At 37.8% G+C, this 22,211-nt stretch overlaps 1 protein-coding gene across 7 annotated transcripts in view; it reads right to left on the bottom strand.

Annotated features, from left to right (window-relative positions):
• The window catches only part of FRYL (FRY like transcription coactivator), a 246,852-nt gene that overhangs the window by 33,621 nt on the left and 191,020 nt on the right, over positions 1 to 22,211 (bottom strand). For 6 of the 7 annotated variants that reach the window (XM_081234991.1, XM_081234990.1, XM_081234993.1 and 3 more), the window contains 12 exons: positions 21,570 to 21,720; positions 20,794 to 20,897; positions 18,984 to 19,169; positions 17,473 to 17,677; positions 16,200 to 16,321; positions 15,162 to 15,352; positions 13,364 to 13,458; positions 11,683 to 12,290; positions 11,284 to 11,381; positions 7,208 to 7,378; positions 5,144 to 5,284; positions 1,218 to 1,415 (listed from right to left, as the gene is read on the bottom strand). In XM_081234991.1, coding sequence (XP_081091117.1) covers positions 1,218 to 1,415; positions 5,144 to 5,284; positions 7,208 to 7,378; positions 11,284 to 11,381; positions 11,683 to 12,290; positions 13,364 to 13,458; positions 15,162 to 15,352; positions 16,200 to 16,321; positions 17,473 to 17,677; positions 18,984 to 19,169; positions 20,794 to 20,897; positions 21,570 to 21,720 — 2,270 coding nt within the window. The remainder of the gene's footprint in view (positions 1 to 1,217; positions 1,416 to 5,143; positions 5,285 to 7,207; positions 7,379 to 11,283; positions 11,382 to 11,682; positions 12,291 to 13,363; positions 13,459 to 15,161; positions 15,353 to 16,199; positions 16,322 to 17,472; positions 17,678 to 18,983; positions 19,170 to 20,793; positions 20,898 to 21,569; positions 21,721 to 22,211) is intronic. The other variant, XM_081234992.1, reaches the window with a different exon arrangement.

The raw sequence follows: 22,211 nt of genomic DNA, 5'->3' as shown, positions 1-22,211 counted from the left end.
AAAATCTTTGCATGAGATTTGTATCGATATTAATATGTAACATAGTCAGGGTTCAGGTTCCCTCTGGACTGGGGGGCCTTGCCTCAATCTAGCCCTAAAATGTAGGGCTTCTCAAATCTCAGTTTATTTTAGCCTCATTTTTCCTTCCATGATTTCAACCATCCACCTATATGACACTGAAAACCCTTAAACTTTTTCCTTCTGCCCAAGTTTTCCTCTAAAACTTCAGATCTCTTTAGGTAATTAGCACCTCCATCAGTATGTTTTTTGGTCTCTTCGGAGCCAGTATACCCGAGACTGAGCTCATCACGCCCTCCTTCCCTGCTAATACCTGTTCTCCCTGCATTTCCATCCCCTTTGAAAGGTACCAACACTCACCAAGTTGTCACAGCAACTGTCCTTGTCTGTTCCTTACTTAGCACCTCCTCTCCTCCCCATCAAACCCCATCAATTACTTCCTCAGACTTTTGAAAACCATCCTTTCCCTCTTTGTTTCCTCTGCAGTTGCCTAGGGACACAGTCCAACATTATCTTTTACCCAAATTACTCTAACAGATTCCTTAAAAATTCCCACCCCACTCCTCCATGGTCCATTTTCTATCCTGTTGCCAGCGTGATCTTCCTAAAATGCAAATCCTAATATTTCCTATTCCAGCTAAAAATTCTTTAAGAGCGCCTACTGCTTCAAGAGAAAGCCATCTCATCAGACAAGATGCCGGTGACCTTGCGGCTCCCTATGCCTTCAGCTTCCTCTCTCATCCCACTCTATACCTCCATCCTCTGTACTCTGTGCTCAGGGTAGGCCACACTAACTGGATGGAAGTTTCCAGAGCGCCGTGCTTTCTCACACTTACAAGCCTTCATTCACACATGCTGCTTTTTCTTGGATTACTCCTCCCTCTCCAGACTTCCATATATACCTGTCTAGGTTTACTTATCTCTCAACATTCAGCTCAGATCAGGTTATATGTACATGCTATATATTCCTATAGAACTTCAAACCTACTTCCAGTCAAAGCACTTATCACAATGTTTATTTGCCTATCTCCCCAAGAGGCTATAGGCCTTCTCCCCACTCCCACCCCATCTTCATGACACCTGTCACAGCATCTACTGCTGAGTATGAGCTCAATCAATGCTTGTTGAATGACAGAATGAATAAATGAAGAAATGAAAATTTCTAATAGAGTACCTTTATCAATCTCTGAGCATCTTACCTCAGATATATCAAAATGAAAATCTAAGGTCTTCCCAGGCAACTCCTTAGAGACGTTATTAAAAATTTTAGTGAAGGATATTTCAGGAGAACCTGTATCTCCTCCATAGGTCCTGGGGATATCGTTGGGCACGACAAGGCTTGCCGAGCGAGACACCACCAGTTTTAAGATGTTAAGGGCTTCCTTCCAGTAAGGACTCTGGTTTCAAAAAATAATAGACAAACACATATTTAACTAAGAACAAAAACTTAGTGTACACTGTAGGCAATGAAAATATTATTTCTACAAAAACTCCTTATAAATTATTCATTTTTACTTTGAGGTCCCTAACAGAGGGTCTGAGTTACAAAAGGAAAGAAAATAAGTTATTATTTGTACTGTTAAATTTATGAGATATTGTACATATAATAATGCTACCAACTCAGAATATTTTGCATTTTTCCCAATAAGTGCTTTATAAATATTATTGGTTGAGAAAGTCTAATACAGTAGTCTGGCAGTTGGGGTAAACAAAGGGGTTGTATAATGTATGTGAACTTTCTAGATGAATGAAGTATATGGCTTTAAGACTCTAAAACTTTAAATGTTTTAAGTCTTGGAGATAAACAATTTTTTTGTTTTTTTGTTTTTTTTTGTTTTGCGGTACGCGGGCCTCTCACTGTTGTGGCCTCTCCTGTTGCGGAGCACAGGCTCCGGACGCGCAGGCTCAGCGGCCATGGCTCACGGGCCCAGCCGCTCCACGGCATGTGGGATCTTCCCGGACCAGGGCACGAACCTGTGTCCCCTGCATCGGCAGGCGGACTCTCAACCACTGCGCCACCAGGGAAGCCCGAGATAAACAATTTTTGATGCATGCTTTTTAGACATAAAAATATTAAAATACTAAAAAAATTTTAGATTTTTCGTAACGACCCAAGCCCCAAACAATAAGCATAAGTGCTACGCTAAAACGATGCTCTCAGTGATTCCTGACTTGTATAGGGTGAACTTTTCCCCCTATATATGGTGGCTATGTTTTCGAGTTATTCTTCTACTTTTAGTTTTGTATATTTCTGCCAATAAAATTTAGGAATGATTTATATGACAGACGTATATGTGGAGAGGAATCAATGTCTAATTAAAAATTTAGAACTTTTTTTTTTTTACTGCTTACTGAAAATCATATAAAAATGACTTTTTTTCTTATTTGTGGTACCAAAATCAAACTTCAACCTTGTATTATACATATTGTTTCACAGTTGGCAGTTCTGAGAGAGGGGAAATACTACTTAAAAAAGGAAGTGAAAAATCTTTGGCAGAACTGAATTATCCAATTTAGCTAATAACATCTTACTATGAAGACATCTAAAGCATAAAATATTACTAGAAATTAAAAATGTCCACATGTGGCTTCCCTGGTGGCGCAGTGGTTAAGAATTCGCCTGCCAATGCAGGGGACACAGGTTCATGCCCTGGTCCAGGAAGATCCCACGTGCCACGAAGCAACTAAGCCCGTGACTACTGAGCCTGTGCTCTAGAGCCCGTGAGCCACACTACTGAGCCTGTGCGCCACAACTACTGAAGCCCATGAGCCACAACTACTGAAGCCCGCGCACCTAGAGCCTGTGCTCCACAACAAGAAAAGCCACCACGATGAGAAGCACACACACTGCAACGAAGAGTAGCTCCCGCTCGCCGCAACTAGAGAAAGCCCACGCATAGTAACGAAGACCCAACGCAGTCAAAAAAAAAAAAAAAAAAAGTCCACATGATACTGTGACATTTTAAGCACATCATCGTAGAAAAAAGTTTATCTTTAACAAAGTTAGACTATGTAAAAATCATCATCATTTTTTTCTTATGGAAATAATTAGGAGCCCTGGGCATTGCAAAATGCTAAAATCTCTTCAGAGATGTTTCCATAAATTATATTGGTACTTGTGTTCTAAATGTGAAAGATCATCAAGAGTTCAAGTATGTAAAATGTTTAATATTTGAATAAAGCAGAAGTCACTAACTGGGATGACCTGTCAGCTAAATATAACCTTGGTTTACCCAACATTCAAAAATAAATTTAAGGGCTTCCCTGGTGGCGCACTGGTTAAGAATCCGCCTGCCAGTGCAGGGGACATGGGTTCGAGCCCTGGTCCAGGAAGATTCCACATGCCGTGGAGCAACTAAGCCTGTGTGCCACAACTACTGAGCCTGTGCTCTAGAGCCCGCGAGCCACAACTACTGAGCCCACGTTCCACAACTACCAAAGCCCATGCGCCTAGAGCCCGTGCTCCGCAACAAAGGAAGCCACTGCAATGAGAAGACTGTGCACTGCAACGATGAGTAGCCCCCGCTCACTACAACTAGAGAAAGCCCACGCGCAGCAAAGAAGACCCAACGCAGCCAAAACATAAATAAATTAAAAATAAAATAAAATAATTAAAAAATAAAAAGAAATTTCAGACATTTTAAAATTAGGCGATTTTAAAGAAAAACCCAGATTTTGAGCTTCTCTTTATAAATTAGAAAAGAAAAATTAGAAGTTCTGGCCACAGTGGACCTGTACTCCAACATGGCAACCATTCTTAGTCATGCTGTTCCTTTTAGATGAGGAATGTGCAGTTCACTTAGTCATAAATCTATGCCCTCTTATGGTTACTTGCTGGCCCAGTGGGCATATAAACTTGTGGTTCTGAACAAAAGAAATGAATCTATGTTTCATAAATTAGTAATTCAATGTGCTATGTATTTCTGCGGGTGATCCAGCAAATATCGGATGAGTTAACTTCTTTAAGCCTTAAGGAATAAAAAGAGAAAAGTGCTTTAGGAAAAAAAATATAATTGTTGAGTGGTGAAGCCTTGCTCCTTAAGAGATAAAAATAGAGAAGATACACAGGGTTACCAAAGAAACCTATGTTTTTTTTTTTAATATTTGCAATCACTGATTTTCAAGGGAATCTAAAAAATAACCCAGATTACCCAATAAAAATACTGAAAAACATTTTAATACAGTTGTGTTACTTTCAGAAATGGACAAGAACACAAGCTCATTGCAGATGAGTATTTCCATTTGTAAATTTTGCTTTAGCGAATGCAGTATCACTGGAGTAGAAACACAAAGTATTAATCCGTTAAGGCTCTCAAAGAGTTCGCTCTGTTTGCTCAGTTGTATCCACAATACTGCTCTGCTTATCAAGGCGTTTCTTTTTTTTTTTTTTTTTTTTTTTTTTTGCGGTACGCGGGCCTCTCACTGCCGTGGCCTCTCCTGTTGCAGAGTACAAGCTCTGGACGCGCAGGCCCAGCGGCCACAGCTCATGGGCCCAGCCGCTCCATGGCATGTGGGATCCTCCTGGACCGGGGCACGAACCCGTGTCCCCTGCATTGGCAGGCGGACTCTCAACTACTGTGATCAAGGCCTTTCTTACAGATAGTTCAAAAGTGAAATTCAGTACAGACCAAGTTGACTTGTCGCCATTTACAGTTAAACCAAGTCTGATTTTCTACTTTCTAAATATCTGGCACTTTTTACCAGACACAGAAAGCAACTCTAAAATACAGACTCTTCAAAGAGTTCTTCTGTTTCTAAAAGTAATATCTGTTCATTATGTAGGACTTGGTTAAAAACAGAAAGGTACAAAGAGTCACAATCATACTGTCCAGAGACAGTGACTGCTGCCATTTGTGTACATTCCTTCCAGTGATTCCTGAAATGTACATTTGTAGATGTAATCATTAAAAATAAAAATCAGGAATCATGCCAATCCTACTGTTCAGATTCTGCTTTACATCACTCAGGTTGAGAGCATTTTCTCATGTTGTAACTATTCCTGAAAACATGATTTATGAACTAACCACTTCCCCTATCTTAGACATTTGAGGTGTTTCCAATTTTTTTATGATTATGAATTGTTTCGAGATGAACACTTCTATACATGAGATTTGGGGTCACTCACCTGTACATATTTGCCAATAATCTTTATGATCTCCAGATTAAACTGCTTGACTGGGGCAGCGGAGAGGTCAATATGACTCAAAAGACTATAGATGATCTGTAGTAATGATTGCTGCATACTGGACAGTCCTTTTTCTAACAACTGAAAGTAATATTAAAAAGTATACTTTAATCAGGTTAAAGAAAATTCCACAGGATTTACATTAGTGATGTTGAAAACCATAATAGATTTAACCTAAGAGTTCATGGTTAGAGTTATCAGAAATCCAGAGAATAATGAAGGTAAAAGGTAATGTCTATTACTGTTACTTGTCCTTGCTGCAGAAAGGAGAATTAGACAGATTACTTGTCATCTTAATCTTAGTGCTTTCTTTTATATCCTTAACTAATTTAGTTAAACACCATTTATTTTAGGTTAAGAGAAAAACCACTACACCACTGTCACCAAAGAATAACTAATACCCGCCAGCCATTCACACCAGCCACTTACTACCTATGTGACCTTGGATACGTTTCTTATTTCTCTGAGCCTTGATTTTTAAAAATAAAACTGATAACACTTGCCTCGTAGGGTTTGTAGGACAATTAAATTATATATGTGTAGTTTTAAATATATGTGACTAATTTTAGTACTGTTGTTAGTAATAATTTGAGAGTTATTAATAATCATAAAATAAGGATAACTTACACTAGTAAGAGTAACACTGGGGACAAAGCATTCTCTCTGTAGACTGGAACTATATGGCCCACATGTGGTACCCAATGGGCTGTATTGTGCCAGTGCCAGACCTTAGAACCCCATGGGTGGGTCTTCAGGGAGCGCTAGTGTTGCTTTAGTGTTGAACTTTATGGTGGCGCAAAAGTTGAACTTTATAGTGGCACTTAAATTCAAAGCCAGTTAAGGAGGTCTGGCTTTATGTTGGCTCTTGTCCTAAAGGTGTAGGTATAAGATAACCTAGCGATGCGCATTCATTCAGGTTAGGAAGCTCTCAGGCAGAGGGCTCACGCTGTTGGCTCACCTAAATATAAAGTCGATGGGAGTAAACCCATCCAAACCAACACCTTAAACATCCACACGAGTCCTGAGCACTTTATAATGCCCACCATCAGTGACTTAGCTAAGTTAAACAGTGCTGTGAGCAATACTTAAAATGTTTATTGAGTTACAAATAATTTAAGTTTGTACAGTGTGTTAGGTTTAGTTGCCAGAGGTCAACTTTCTGAAAAGGAAGGTATCACTGACAAACATTTTTAGTGACTAGGAATTTCTTCCTTTTGAGGGTCTCCTTGTGGCTCTCTACTCAATAATTTACTTTTCTAGGCAAGAAGTTAGTTCTTCAACAAATAAATACAGTCGACCCTTGAATAACAGGCTTGAACTGCATGGGTCCACTTATATGTAGATTTTTTTCAGTAGTAAATACTACAGCACTATAGGACTCACAGTTGGTTGAATCACGGATGTGGAGGGCTGACTGTAAGTTACATGTGGATCTGACCGTGTGGAGGCTTGGCACCCTTAACTCCTGCGTTGTTCAAGGTCAACTGTATTAAATTTTCATGCTGTTCTATCACCAGATTTTAAAATTCTATTTACTCCCCCCCAAAATCATATTTTACATTAGGAAGGAAATATATCATCAAAATTAAAACTTGCCCAGCAGAAATGACTTTGCATGCTGTATTTCTAGAAAGGATCTCAAAGCCAAGAGCTGGTTTTGTAGAAACAAAAAGATAACCATTCCCTAGGATCAAGACCAGGAAAAAACCCATTTGCCTTTTGAAATAAAGGTGAGGTTTATATTATTATGAGTTTTATGTCACTTAAGGACAGTGAATGAGGAAATAAACACTGAAAATGAAAAAAAAAAAACCTTTATAAAAACTTCCTCCTTACGTGAAAGATATTACCTATACTTTTCTTCAAAAAAAGATGTTACCTATATTCATTCTCAAAGAAAATTTGAAGATTAATTAGCATCAGTGCTGCTTCTAGAAATAAATCTACTTGAAAATTTTGCCACAGAACAGTTGAAAAACCCTTTTTTTGGGGGGGTGAATTTACCTCTGCAAGATAAGTCACAAGACTAAATGTAGTATCTGAGAAGGAGTCATGCAGGTATCTACACACTACGTTGATCCAGTTAGAACAGTCTCTGGAATACGTGTGCGTACTGTACAGACTCATCATGTGAGCCAGATTGACAAGCGTTGGGCATTTTTCTTCTGCACAAACCTAAAAAAGCAAACAAAAATTTCATTCACTTAAAGACAGTTAAGTTTAAACTTGATTTTATACTAAATGTATTAATTTAATGAATCAATTTAGATATATATGTTGAAGAGTTAATGCATTTCATTTCAATACGGTAGAGAAGTTAAACAGAAGAGGAAAAAAGCACAAGGCATTCTTAAGAGAATACCTTAGATCATACAGAGAGGATTAATATGTCAAGCACTTCCGTGGGTGTTAAATAGTGTGGCTTTTCTTCAGTCTGATGTAAAATGTCTTTGGTAAAAACCCAAATGTTTTTGTAAACCCTGTGTGTCATTTCGTAAAAAGAGTTTTGTTTTGTAAAATCTATATACGGTTCAGTGCACAAATAACTAAACAGGCAGGCTCCACGTGGGAATCCTCAGCGAGGTTTGGAGCTGCTACGCCAAAGAAGCAATGCTTTAGTCTCAAGCTGTCCAGGGTATCTCACTAGAGCAGTCAACTGCAGAAACCTCAACCTGTGTGATACAGTCAAAGGACTTCATTGGAGGACTGATAAAACGTTTGAGTCCTGCAACTCCAGTGTGGACGTCAAGCTACTCTTCAGGAAATCACCTAAAGCTCTTAAGGTCCTTGGCCAATCATTTACAGGCTACTACAAAGTGTACTGACTTCCTAGACTTTGCGTGATATGGTACTACAGAATCTGAATCAACAAATGTTTGGGAGGATCTTACTGACTAAATGCACCTTCATAGTCCGTCTGGTTCCCTGAGTTAACTGGTGAGATGTTCCTTACCCTCCTCCGAGGATACCTGAACAATGAAGACCTGGAAAAAGGCCACCCTCGTCTTATAGCCTCATCTATCATGAAAGGCTAGCCTCGTTGAAATTTCTTTTAATTTTCCTTTTTTCCTTTTCCTCACTTATTCTTCCATCTTATTGATGTTTGGTATGTATTTTCACAAATTGCCTAGAGCATTTGATAAAGAAAGTAGAGTATTACCTACTAAAATATATGTATTTTCAACTTTCAGATGACTATAACTAACTTTTACTTTGATTCGTCATGCAGACGGCATCACTGGATAGGCCCAAGATATGAAGGCATGCAAGACTATGCAGAGACTAATACAGTACCTTGGAAGTTGTTTTGTAAAATCATTAAAAGCAGTTGTTTTCATGCCATTAGCCTTTTACTCATAAAACAGACACCAGGAAGAAAAAAGAAAAGTTTGATATTTCTGATTCGTATTTCAAAATATAATAATTTATCACACTATTTTTAAAAAACCACATAACTTTATAATTTCAAAATTTGTTATCCTTCAGCAAAAATTTTTATAGAGTAAATTCTTTAATCTTATCCTGAAGGATAAGGCATTCCTATAGAATTCTTACATTCTTAAAGAATATTTTTTGAAAGAATGATTTTTTAAAAACCTATTTTTTGAAACAGAAGAAAGTTCTTTGGAATGATAGGCTGTGTAATTTTATAGTAAAGCAAGTGGCTTAGATTTAATTTTGGAACTTTGGAATTACCAGGTTAAAATACGAGCCAAAAAAGAGTATGTTTTATAACCAACTTTTTTAGCATACTATTTTTGCCATAATGAATAGCTAAAAAGGACAATATTTGTCCTAAGTGTTGCCTCATTTTGAAATTCTGTGCTCTCCAAGGGCACAAACAGTAGAAAGAGTGACATTTGCATAATGAGGAAGCACATAATGGCAGAAAATTATTCTCAACAGTTTAAGTGAGAGAACAATTAAGGAATCAATTCAGTTCACATCCTGCAGGTTGCTGAAAGGCCACAGAGGGAACCTTTGTGTGCTGCTCAACAGGAAGAAAACAGACTTAATAGCAGTTTATGACTAACAGAAAGCCACATATTTGATTTCTTAAAAACATAAAAGATATTTGGGACTTTCCTGTGCTTTGCCTCGGTCATGACAGCAGAGGCTTGGAGCTCAAGGGGCTTCTATGGCCTTCCGGTCACGCTGTGCTTCTCACCTGACCCAACACTTAGCAAATTACTCAGCACTTCAGCTGCCCATCTCAAATGCTTCTACTTCCCCTATCAGGGGATTTATGCTTTTTGCTTTCTTAAAATCCCGAAATAAGCCAATATACATTTTTTCCTTATATTTTCTTTCTTACCCCTCCATGTAGAAAAAAAAATCTTTGCTTACATTTTCCTAATGGTATGTTATTAGAATATTAAAATGAAAGTCATTTTAATACATTATTTTAAAAAATCACTTTTAGACCTCATTAATGCAAACACATGTTGTTGGGTTTTTTAGTGCAAACCATCATTTTCAAAACTAAGATATGTCTCCATGAACTATAATAATGGCTCTTCTTTTCAAATACATGCTTTTAAAATGGTTAAGAATTTCTCCATATCTATTTAGAAATTTAAATAAGGATGGATTCAACAGCAAATTTTATTAAGATATTTTCTTGTCACTTATTAAATATTTTCTATCCAGATAATGAAAATGTTCTTACTCTTGTTACTGTGTATGTGATTAATTGGGTTGGTAGTATTTTTTCACTCCACTGGCACCCAGAGATAAATTTGCACTTAACAGTATTGAAATGTGGGCCACAGAGAGATGGGTGTTTTATTTGGTTTTCCAGAAGCTTGCTCTTTCCATTTACTGCTGTGCTACTTGCTAACTGAATCTCAGGTTTGAAAAAAATTGCTTATATAAAAAGCTCTTCCAGAGAAATTTACTTGCTTGTTCCCTTCTGTTGCAGACTTCTCTGATTTTTCTTCCAGTGCTTTAGCCAGGTTATCTTACTTATATTACTATTGAGTCACCCCCTCCAGTTCACCTGATTTCCTGTTGTATGTATATTACTTGTAAATTCCTATAACTCCTTCTTGTAACTGTTTGTATTTTCAGCCTGAAAAGTCTTTTTTCCAAGACTCAATGTGACAAAAAAAATAAATATATAAAATAAAATTAGTGAAGAATTCAGTTTAAGCCGAAGGTAAGCCGAAGGTAAGGTATTTGTGATCTCTTTATTGTTCTTAAGAGGAAGTTACTAAATAGATAAAATGTCAAAATCATATTCTTTTACAATTAAGACTAAGAGCTATAAAACTTTTAAACAAATGTTCACAAATGATTTAAAAATAGCTACATACGTGTTTAAGAAATATATGATGGGAGGGAAAGAGTCAAATAAGGAAGAAAAAAGAATGAAGGGAGCAGAGAGAGAAGATAAAGAGAATGTTAGAAGGAAAAAGGCAAACATAAAGGGAGAGAGAACTTTCAGAATCAAAAAATACATTATGCCCTCTTCTTCCGCAGGGCCTTTGCACATGCAATTTCTCCTGCCTGGAAAATTTCTACCTTCAGCCCTGCTCTTGTTTCTCATCTAGGGACCTTATTTTGCTTACTCTTATTTGCCCTTCAAGTCTGCTTAGATATGACTTCCCCAGGCAGACTTTTGCTTTATGTGTCCCTAGAATATTTTGTTCTCCCATTGCAAAGTCACCAGACTCTACGGTGATTGTCTACTTACTTGACTGCACTGCCACCCTAAGGCCCATAGGGCTAAGGATTCTATTTACTCTGATTATCATTGTTATTTCCAGCACCTGATCCAGTGCTCAGTACATATCTAGGGGCAAATAAATGAATGACTTGGAAACTGACAGAGGATAAAGTAGGGAAACAGAGCAGAAAAAGATTCAGACTCAGAGGAGAGCTACTCTAAACAAATAATTTTATTCACTATCATTTGAGCAGCTAACATATCATTACTATATTACTTCTTCATATGCATAAAAGAATAAAAATTTAGATAGGAAGTGACGGTAAAAGGATTTTTAAGAGATTTCCCCCCTTAAGATAAACTCCAGAGAAAATTCCCTAAAGTGTTATCTTCCAGCATCACATTTGCTTACCTTTGCTATTCGACTAGCTGTTTCTTTGCAAAACTGAGTTGGGCTGTCAAAATGCTGGATTAAGTGAGGCAATAAGCAAAGGATGTTAAGAGGAAAGCCTATCAAAAAAAAAAAAAGCAAACAATAACCAATTTTATTGCACATTATTTGAAAAATTAAAGGATTTTTTTTCATGGTTCACAAAAACCATTTTCTTTTTATTTCCTGGAGTACTTGATCTTCTAAAAAAAAATTTTTTTTTTTTGCTTTTACCGAAGAATTTAAGCTATCTCACATATTAAGAAAACCATAACTGTTTGTGTAAAAGCAGAAATTAGTAGATTTCAAAACCAACGATTAGTTTACATTTCACTATACTAAAAAAAAAGCAAAGAGTTGGTGCAATTCTAGTCACATCACCTGACAACTGGGAAGGATCCACCAACGTGTGTTTGGAGACAGCAATGAGTTTACTCAGGAGGTGCACTGTCATTTCCTGTGTGGATACTGAGGTAAAACCCTTAAGGAAGAGCTGCTGAAGGCCTGGGAAATTATTCCACTTCAGTTTGCTTTGTACGGTTTCAATCTTCTCTCGACTCTCTGTTTTTTCCAAAGGCAGGTGGATCAGCAGTTTGTTGAGAAGTCTGAGAGCCAGGAGGTATTCATATTCATAATCTGATTCTAACAAAGATGCTGCTATCCAAAAAATGGTGGCCATCAAGCTGGCAGGCTCAGTAGTGGGCTGCACATCATACACGGCTTTCTCTCTCAGGGAGGAAAGGCTTCGAGTCCTCGCTAAGCTACTGCTGTGGTTGAGCCGTCCATCCATTATATCCAGTGTATTACTCCGCCGCCGGTCACCTCTTCGGTCACCAATTAAACTTAACCTCAAAGAGTTACTTCTTGCATTACTGCTATATCCCAAATAACTGCTACTATTAATGGGACTTGTGCTTAGATTGAGTTGTCCAGTGCTTTTCCTGTTAGCTGCATACTTGTTTCCCATTATAGGATCATGGTATGAGGTTCTTTTTAAAAAAAAAAAAAGAAAAGAAAAGAAAGAAAAAAAAAGATGAATCCATGCACAATCACTTCTTTTGCTACATTAACTGTACTCTTGAAAACACTGCAAAATGGTAACTGTTACCAGGAAAAATCATTTTTAAGTATATCTGACTTTGCTTAACCCAATTTCAGTTCTTTCCTCCCTATTAAAATGTACAACAGTATCTTTTCCACTGTGGCTACTTTGGGTTGGAGGAGGTTTGATTTGAAGCGAAAATTCTGCAATAGTTATCGCTGATAACTTTTAGCTCTGGGATTTAGTACATATTACGTCCAAAGCAGGCCTCGTTTGTCTCACCTCCAGACTCAAAGGTCCTGATGTTCCCCTTTCTGTCAATTCACATTCTTTCCAAAAGAACCAAGCTCAAAAATTTAGTTTTGATTTCTCCTTCTCCCTCACGTCTAATTATCACTGATTAAAAAATAAATACAGAATACTTTCTACGTGTGCCAGCAGTATGCAAAATGCTAGGAATATTAAAGTCCATGGAAATGGATAAATTAGAGCCTGTTAGTTGCTGTTATGAAGATATTAAGAAAATACTGTGAGATCCCAAAGGATGGAATGCTTAGCATTGCCCTGGGGCAGTTAAAAATACTTAGCTAGGAGGTGATATTAAGACGGGACTTGAAGGATAAATCAATTTGGGATTTGCAAGGAAGACAAAGTTCAAAGAGAGGCTGGTCCAGGGAGAAGGAACAATATGTGGAAGGTGTGAGTCCCGAGGAGCCTGGCCTGCTGGGGTGACAAGAGGATGTTGAGTGTGGCAGTAACACAGCCTGTCACTGAGGCTGAAGCCTAGTAGCACAGCAGAGAGGTCTCTGACTAGGGTGTCAGAGGAACGGCACTGCCGCAGACTAGCCCCGTGAGCTTTCACACGTCTCACTGTCTGAGGCTCATTTTCCCACCGGCAATCCATCTGAATTTAGGGGTAGTACTCTCACTGCCAATATTAGAACAATATAGTATTACACATATTTAGCTATTGAAGGTCTAAATACAAATCTACCGGTTGCCTAGTGTTTCAGTTCTTACTGAGAAAGGGCAGAAAGAAGATCGTAATGCTTCATGGTTTCAGCCAAAGTATCAATTGCAGATTCCAACGTGAGAAGAAGCTCAATCACAAATCCCTAGAAAAAAAGGCAGATCTTAATTAATTATACTCTGGAAAGAAGAAACTGCAATGCACTTCCTGATGAGATTTCAAAATAGAACAAACTCCACATTAATATGACAAAATAAACTCTTGAGCAACATGATCTTGCTGATGGATGAGAATGCATCAAACTAATGGTATAAACTGATTATACTGGCAACACGATTCACCCAAAATTACCTGGGCCGGAAATCTAGGAGCCATTCTTGGTTCTTTCTCTCACATCTAAATTGAATCCATCAGCATCTTGAAAATATTACTTTAAAAATAAATCCTGGGCTTCCCTGGTGGCGCAGTGGTTGAGAGTCCGCCTGCCGATGCAGGGGACGCGGGTTCGTGCCCTGGTCCGGGAATATCCCACATGCCACGGAGCGGCTGGGCCTGTGGGCCATGGCCGCTGAGCCTGCGCGTCCGGAGCCTGTGCTCCGCAACGGGAGAGGCCACAACAGTGAGAGGCCTGCGTACCGCAGAAAAAAACAAAAACCTAAATCTGACTTATTTTCTCTACCTCCATAGCTTCCCTTAATCCAAACTATCATCATTTTGGCCTGGACTCTTATAAAGAGCCTCTTAACTGACCTCTCTTGCCTTCCTAAGGATTCCACCTAGCCTCCAGAGTGAGTTTTTTAAAAAAGCAAGTCATATCCATCACCTTCCTTTAAAAACCAATGGGCGGTTTCCCATCAATTCAGAGTAAACTCCCACCTCCCACCAGAACCTCCTTGGCCTCACATGATCTGGACCTGCTTACCTCATCAATCTCCTGCCTCTGAGGTCCCCAACCAGTACGTTCTAGCCACATTGGTTTGCTCGATGTTCCTTTATTTTGTTTTATTTTAATTTTTGGCTGAGCCATGAGGCTTGCGGGATGTTAGTTCCCTGACCAGGGATTGAGCCCTGGGCCCCAGCAGTGAAAGCGCCGAGTCAGTCCTAACCACTGGACCGCCAGGGAATTCCCCTGATGTTTCTTTAAAAAGCCGATTGCTTCTGCCTCAGGCCCTTTGCACCTGTTAGTCCTATTTCCCTCTGCCCTCTTCCCCAGATTATCACAGGGCTCACTTCACTTAAACATGTGTTCAAAACTCTTCTTCTCAGATGATCATATAAAAAAAAAAAATCCTCTCTCCCATCATTCTTTAACCTGTTACTCTACCTTATTATTTTCACGGCATTCACCACTAAGTAAACTTGTATTATACATTATTGGTGGATTAAAGGCTTGTTTCCCCAATGAAATGTGAGCTCCAGAATGCCAGGAACTTTGTCTTGTTCATTACTGTATCCTCAGGGTCTAAAGCAGTGTTAATAAAGTCATGAGTCTGTACAGAGCTACGTAAGCTCTCTATTGCAGCATTTCACTTAATTTATCTTAACAAATGAAATTCAGTGTTCTAGTTTACATCTAACTTTAAATGCCTCTTATACCTTGCGGTCATCTCAGAATAATATCCAGGTGTGTGTGATAAAGCTGTTTCTGATAGGCACTATTTAATTCAATTAGTATGTTATTAAACATTAATTACACAACTTTGTTTCTTAATTCTTTGCTTGTTAGCATCTGACATCAGTAATTCTATACAGCCATTATCTTGCTCTACCTGCCATGATTTACATTTGGCAATAAGTCCTTGACAACGAGGAGTGCTCGATACTTGCTGAAAGAATTGAATGAACTACCTGTGCATCTTCTCCTGGATCCCCTACAGTTTCTACAAGTCTGGAGAGAACATCAGAAAGTGTAGTTGCCGAAAGAGGCTGCTTAAGGGCCCTGAAAATCTGAAAGGATCTCCCAGCATAGTGTCGAGAAGAACAAGAAAGTGCTGTCTGCAGAGCAACCTCGCTAAGATGATGTTCCAAATGAATTCCTTCTGTGAAAGCAAAGGAAAGAAGTAAGTGCTTGTTTTTCAGGATATATATAGGGGTTATGATCAGAGGCTAATAACCATGTTAAACCCGGTGCCAGCACAATACCTGGCAAACTGGGCGGGCACTAATATTTCATAAGTCAAGGCTTTTTCTTTTCATTAAATTCCATCTGAACTTTAGATGACTCTTCATTCTAATCTCCAGGGAAGTAATCCCTGAGAAAAGGGTTTCTCAGCTCCAGCATTACTGACATTTTGGCCAGATAATTCTTTGTTGTGAGGGCTATCCTGTGTAGTGTGTGTTTGTGTAGCAGAATCTCTAGCCTCTACCCAAGTGGACACCAGTACTAACCACTTGCCCCGCGCCCCCTAATTGTGACAAAAATGTCTCCAGACATTGCAAGATGTCCTGAGAAGCAAAATCACCCCTAGCTAAGAACCACTGTTTTAGATATATTTTACTATAATTTTCAGAATGTGTTAAATTTTAGATCATCAAAGCCCATACCAGTATAAAAAAATAATTTAAGAGTTTGTCATCTCTACCTATGTTCCTTCAATATAACTGTTTCATAATAAACAATTGTAATTTTATTATACCGTCTTACACCAAACTAAGAACCCCAGAGCGTCAAAGTAGCATTCTTATTTTTAAGTAGTAACAATTTTTCTTCAACCAGAACAAATCTGTTATCACTAGTAAGTTAAAAAAGAAAACCTGTTTAAAACTTTTGAAAATTTAGACATGTCAACTTGTCAACTTTTTGCTAAACCTTATCAGAAGTTGTGACATCACACTAAAAGATCTGCTTGAAAATAAATACTATCTGAAATGATTATTAAAATATACCTGAGCTTGACTGCTTAAAAACAGAAACCACATGTTTCAAAAATGTAGTTAACTGCTCAGCACTCTTTATGCTAGGATTCTTGGCAGAAACATCCTCATGGTTCCAAAGGGGCCCTCTTTTTCTGAAAACAGAGAACAGACATGATTCCCTTGGTTTTTAAACTTAATTAAGGTTTACTCATAGTCACCTAAAATGTGCTTTTGCAGTTAGAAAGGATAGTAGTTGCATAAATCAAATAGCATGTCACACAGTCTACTGCTACTATTTATGTACTTGGATACGTAATGATCTAGAGCAAGTACAGGAAGATCCAAGTTACGTATAATTTCAAAGTCTTCCGTTGTTACAGTCAAATTCTCTCAGAGGTAGCAGGAAAAGATGGCAAATTTTGCCAAGTGAGAAGAGTACTGGTTACTGCTTAGGTATTACAGGTCAAAACAGTCTCGTTTGTAGAGGCTAGACTGTATTTAGATTGTAATGCAAATAAAATAATTTATAAGTTAAAACTACCTGTCGATTCTTTCTTTAAAATATCTTTGCATTCACCAGCTTGGTTAGTAAGTGTTAGGCCCCTTATTGCCATAGGCCCAAAGTGCCCTGGAAAAAAGATGTGGTCATGCTGCCTCTAGTCCGTAACACCTCTAATTCATCACATACTTTGCTATGAGACTGATTTTCTCAACACATTTATTTGATTGGGTCCTCCACCCTCCCCATCCAGCTCAAAGATTTTTGATAATGTCTCCTTTCTTTAAAGATCTATAACCTCTGGCCAGGGCTTCATGGCCCTCCAGCTTGTCTAGAAATTCCTCCGCATTACACTCAGGCTGGATTACTCACCAGTTCCAAATATACTTTGTTTTCTCACACCTCTGTGATTTTGCTCTTGCTATGGTATACTAGCCCCTTTCTCCCCACCTACGTTTCTTCTTTATTTATAGTTGCTTTTGCAAAGAGTAGGCCATAAATAAATATTTGAAGATTGAATGTTAATGTAGCTAGTGGAGGCAGAAATATATATTCAGATAATACTGTATCCCCTTTGGGTACCTGGTATCTAGTCATGATTAAGGCCCTGCTTAGGTATAACAGTGTGAGCAAAAGAAGAAAGTCTCTGGTTGCATCAAATTTTCTAAATATTGCACAATACAAACCTGCCTATTCCAAATCAATGACCCTTTGGAAAACAAAATAGGGTTCGCTGAAGCTGACAAATGAAACAATGACTTAACACAGCTATGCGTCAGGAATGGTAGGAGCTGCAAATGTTACCTTGAGGTAATGAATTCCATGAGGGTTTTGGCTTTTCCATCCTGCTCTACTGAGATGTCGACCTCGCTGAGGACGGTGGTGTGCAGATGTGAAATGGCAGCACTGTTATTTCCTAAGCTGATACTAGAGGAGGTAGAACTTGAGCTGAGCCCTGAGTCGGTCATGGGGGAGGGCTGGTAATCAGGTATAAAATCGCTAACACCTGCTGAAAGAGACACGGGGCGTGAATACCCAGACGGAAGCAATCTCCCACAACACTCAAAGAAGTGAGCCTCACAGGCACCAAATTACACTGAGTGAGTTTTTGAGCAAACGTTGTTTTCGGAGCCTCTCAGTCAAACTTAACGACTTGGACTTACTATGCAGTCCTGTGCTGCCATCTGCTGAACAAAGCTGAAATTGGCAGTATCCTAATATTTTGGCATATTTCCTCAACATAGGTTGCCATTCACACTTCTATAATGAGAACTGATTTTTAATTTCTTATGTTAAGGAGTCTATGCTTTCTGCTTCACTTTACTTAAACAAGGAAAATTTTAAAGTCTATTTGTAAAATTGATATTATGTCAATTATTAAATAATTCTAAAGGTTATTACTAATGCCCACATTTACAAAATAGCAAAAGGAGCCTTAAAAACAAACACCAAACCATGGAATTTTGAATAGAAATGCTTTAACAAAAAAAAAGGCAGTAAACTTTATTCCGTTCATCTTTTAATCATGGTTTAAAAAGGCGAATAAGTTTACTAATAGATGTTTTCTCACTAACTACAGGTTTTTAAGTAAATAACAGGGCTTTAAGTAAGTAACTTTAAAACATATTAACCCTGTATTTGGCATTATATGATTAGGAAAAAAAAGTAATTTTATTTCAATTTTTAAAAACCAATTATTTTCTAGATCATCTATTATAAACCTGATGATACTGATGAATGAAATAAGTAAGTTAGGGCTATTAGGGAAAAAGAAACTATAACTTGAAAAGTAAAACAAATTCACATTGACAGTGAAATAAATTTTACATTAAAGTGTCATTAATTTGGACCTCACTACTTCAAAATACATAATTTGGAACTTACTAGACTTTAAGATGTACAACATTTTAAGTGCAATCAGTATAACTGAGTGAATAAAAAGTTTAAAAAAAGTTTAAATGTCTTCCTTTGTCAATTTTTCAGATCTTGAGAGCAGGGGGAATCTAATACAAGTTCACCATCTTTGTCATAACCAGTGCTCAACAAATTAAGCCACTCTTTCATTGTACCTTTACTTACATGTGGAGAGTTTAACATTTTTATGACAAAGACCCTTAAAGGTAAGAGAGATTCAAATACTCCAAGTTTAATTCCTTCTTCTATGAATTAATAAATAATGTCAATGGTACTTAAAATAATAAAACTACATTAAAAATATTCTCTAGTATCTCAGCTTCAGTTGATGTTATCTAATGCAGGATCCCAAATTAACGAAGTACGGTTCCAGTTTCAAACTGTACTTTTAAAGCAAATACCTGTGAAAGTATAATCTAAGTGTGCAATTTGTTTGACTGTAAGCACCCTGGGCTCATTAAACTCCTTGTTCCTGAGAAGGACAGAAGCAACAGTTCGGATGTTACTGTTGGATCCCATTACTATTAACAAGTGCAGAAGCAGGCGTTTACAATGTTCATACACCTCAGGGTGGCAGTGGTCAAACCCTAAAGGGAACAGTAGAAAATCATCATCAGTAAAGAGAAATAATGAGTATTCTTGCTATCAAACTCATACTTTAAAAAGAAAAGCAGAAATTATATAAAATATTTTGTGAAAGACGACAGAGTACATCAATCAAGTTCTTTATTGGCCTAGAATGTGTATACACTTTTACAATAGCCTATTGTCCTACTGGACTAGGGAGAATCAAGACAAATTTCCAGTGTGTTTTATGTCTAAAATTTAGTAATCTCTTAGAAACTATTACTCTGTTACATAACACTAGATGTAAATGAACTTTTAAAGGCAAGCATTTTTTGTGCCTAGAACACAATAGAAAGTCAGGAGATGTTTGCTTACTGAAAGAAGAAAGCAGTGCCTATATAATATGTGTACATATCAGGAAAATGTAGGAGAAGATGGCTATTTTGACTTGCTTCAGGAGAGCAATCCTACAAGCATGAAAAGTGTTGCTGATGTTATGGATCCCACGTTTGTTACAGAGGGCACAGTGGAGTTTTAGCTGTAATAATCAGACTGTCCACAATCTAATTCTTTTGGGAAACACTTAGTACCCGTCTCAATTTTCCATTTACTCTGAAAGTTCCCAGTCCCAGAGGTAAATTAATTTTACTCTTGCTACAGTTACAGAGTTTTTCCTGCTGGGGGGTATGTGTGTTTTTGTGTGCAGTGGGAGAGGCTGTATGATAGGAATGGGTATAATAAGACTTGTTTGTGGTTCAAGGAGAGGCTAGGAATAACTCTGCTCTAGACCACAAGAATCATGGTAAAAAGTGTCATGGAAATAACATACAGAAAATAGAAAGAGAAATATGAAGAAACTTTCTTGAAACCATATCTCCTTTCCCACTGTGGAGAACAATATGGAGGGTCCTCAAAAAGCTAAAAATAGAGCAACCATATGATCCCGCAACCCCACTCCTGAGCATATACCCAGAGAAAACAAAAACACTAGAAAAGATACATGCACCCCAATGTTCACAGCAGCATTATTTACCACAGCCAAGACATGGAAGCAACCTAAGTGTCTATCAACAGATGAATGGATAAAGACAATGTGGTCTATGTACCCAATGGACTACTACTCAGCCATAAAAAAGAATGAAATAATGCCATTTGCAGCAACATGGATAGACCTGGAGAGTATTATGCTCAGTGAAATGTCAGACAGAAAAAGACAAATACTATATGTTATCACTTATAAGTGAAATATAAAAAAAAACTAGTGAATACAGCAAAACAGAAGCCGACTAACTAATATAAAGAAGAAACTAGTTGGTTACCAGTGAGAAGAGGGAAGCGGGGGGGAGCAAGGTAGGGGTGGGGAATTAAGAGATACAAACTACTGTGTATAAAATAAGTAAGGTACAAAGGTATACTGCACAGCACAAGGAATGTAGCTGATATTTTATAATAACTATAAATGGAGTAGAATCTATAAAATTTTGAATCATTATTTGTACACCTGAAACTAATATTGTAAATCAACTCTACCTCAACTAAAAAATAAATAAAATGCAACCTGTAAAAAGCAAACAAACATACTATACTGACTTTCAATTATCACAAAAATATAAAATGAAGGAATTAGCACCAAATATGTATTACCTATAAAGATTGCATGAAGAAGAAGATGGAGGTAGCTTCCCCATTCCACCTTCACACTATGATCGATAATGAGATCCGTCAAAAGGATGACGGCTATGTTACACCTATGACAAACAAGAGCATTATTCATGTGTCAGTAGAGTAAACCTAGAGAAAATCTTAGGCAAATTACTTGAAGATTTTAATATTGTCTTTTATGGAAAAAAATACAATTTCTCAAGAAAAAAAGAAGAAAAGAAATACAGCTGAAGAAACCGTTACGTGATAGTTTTAGAAAAAACCTATCTGGCTAAGGGCTCCTTGAAATCAAGGGCCATATTTTCTTCATCTTCAACCCTAAGGCCTAGCACACTGCTTGCCACATAGTAGGTGTTCAGTACATGTTTGGTACAATAATACATTTCGAAAGAATGCAGTAACTGTCCTATTGTGATTTTTGCTAAATAGAAATCAGCTTAACTCAATTCAAAATAATAGTGCCTACTACCGTAAAATAATATTTTTCAGATGTAGTAACTGGGTCCCAGAAAGGTCAAGTAACTATGCCAGACACCCAGAAAAGCAGCAGCAGCAGAATTAGGTTTAGTAATACTAATTGTAAACAGTGAGAAGTGTGAGTTTTTAGATTTCTTAAAATCTAAACACACGGATCGAATTTGTTGCAGTATCAAAAGAAAGAAGGTTGCTTATGTTCTGTGTTGTCAGACAGCGTAGAAAGCCGGAAGTGTTAAGCAGTGGTTTGGCTCATATGAAATAGGAATGACACTGTGGTCCACCTGTGAAGAGGTAATCCAGGTGATGACGTTTCAGGCAAGTAATCCACCAGTGGTGACCAGCAGCCTCCAGCTGGTGGGAAGGGTAGTGGCTCTCCTTGATTATGCTCCATCACTTTCAGTCGCCAATTAGAATAAAGTGGCATTGAATCACCTATCAAAATAAAATGATCTCATTGTCTACACCATCTACTTTCCGCCAATATAAGCAAACTCTAGTAAAACACCAACTATTTATAGCACTGGAAAGTGATAAAAAGAATTTCCCACTATTTGGACATATGTTTGCTAGGTAGACATGGGTACAAATATTATCAGATTAAGCAAATCAGAGAGAGAAAAGAGATATCAATTCAGGTTCCATCCTTTAAATCAAAGCAAAACTACATGAGCACTTCATCATGATTCCACAATTGATGTCCAAGCTATGAGACCATATTATAGGTAAAGCTGCCTTGTAACAAGGGCCTTGTGGTAAGTTACTCAGTTCTAAATTTCCTGAGATAGGGCAAATACAAACCCATCTTCAAAGGAAATCTGCTCTACCACAGTGGGGCTGCAGGGTGCAGTAAGAAAGGCCATCAGGAAATGTGAGTTCTGTGTGACGTGGGTAAGTCACTTAACCTCTCTGGACCTCAGTTCCAT

The sequence above is a fragment of the Mesoplodon bidens genome, assembly GCF_964165515.1.
Source record: "Mesoplodon bidens genome assembly, chromosome: 1".
In the NCBI taxonomy this organism is placed as follows: Eukaryota; Metazoa; Chordata; class Mammalia; order Artiodactyla; family Ziphiidae; genus Mesoplodon; species Mesoplodon bidens.
Note: the sequence above shows the minus strand (reverse complement) of the source record. Positions and strands in the feature narration are given on the sequence as shown.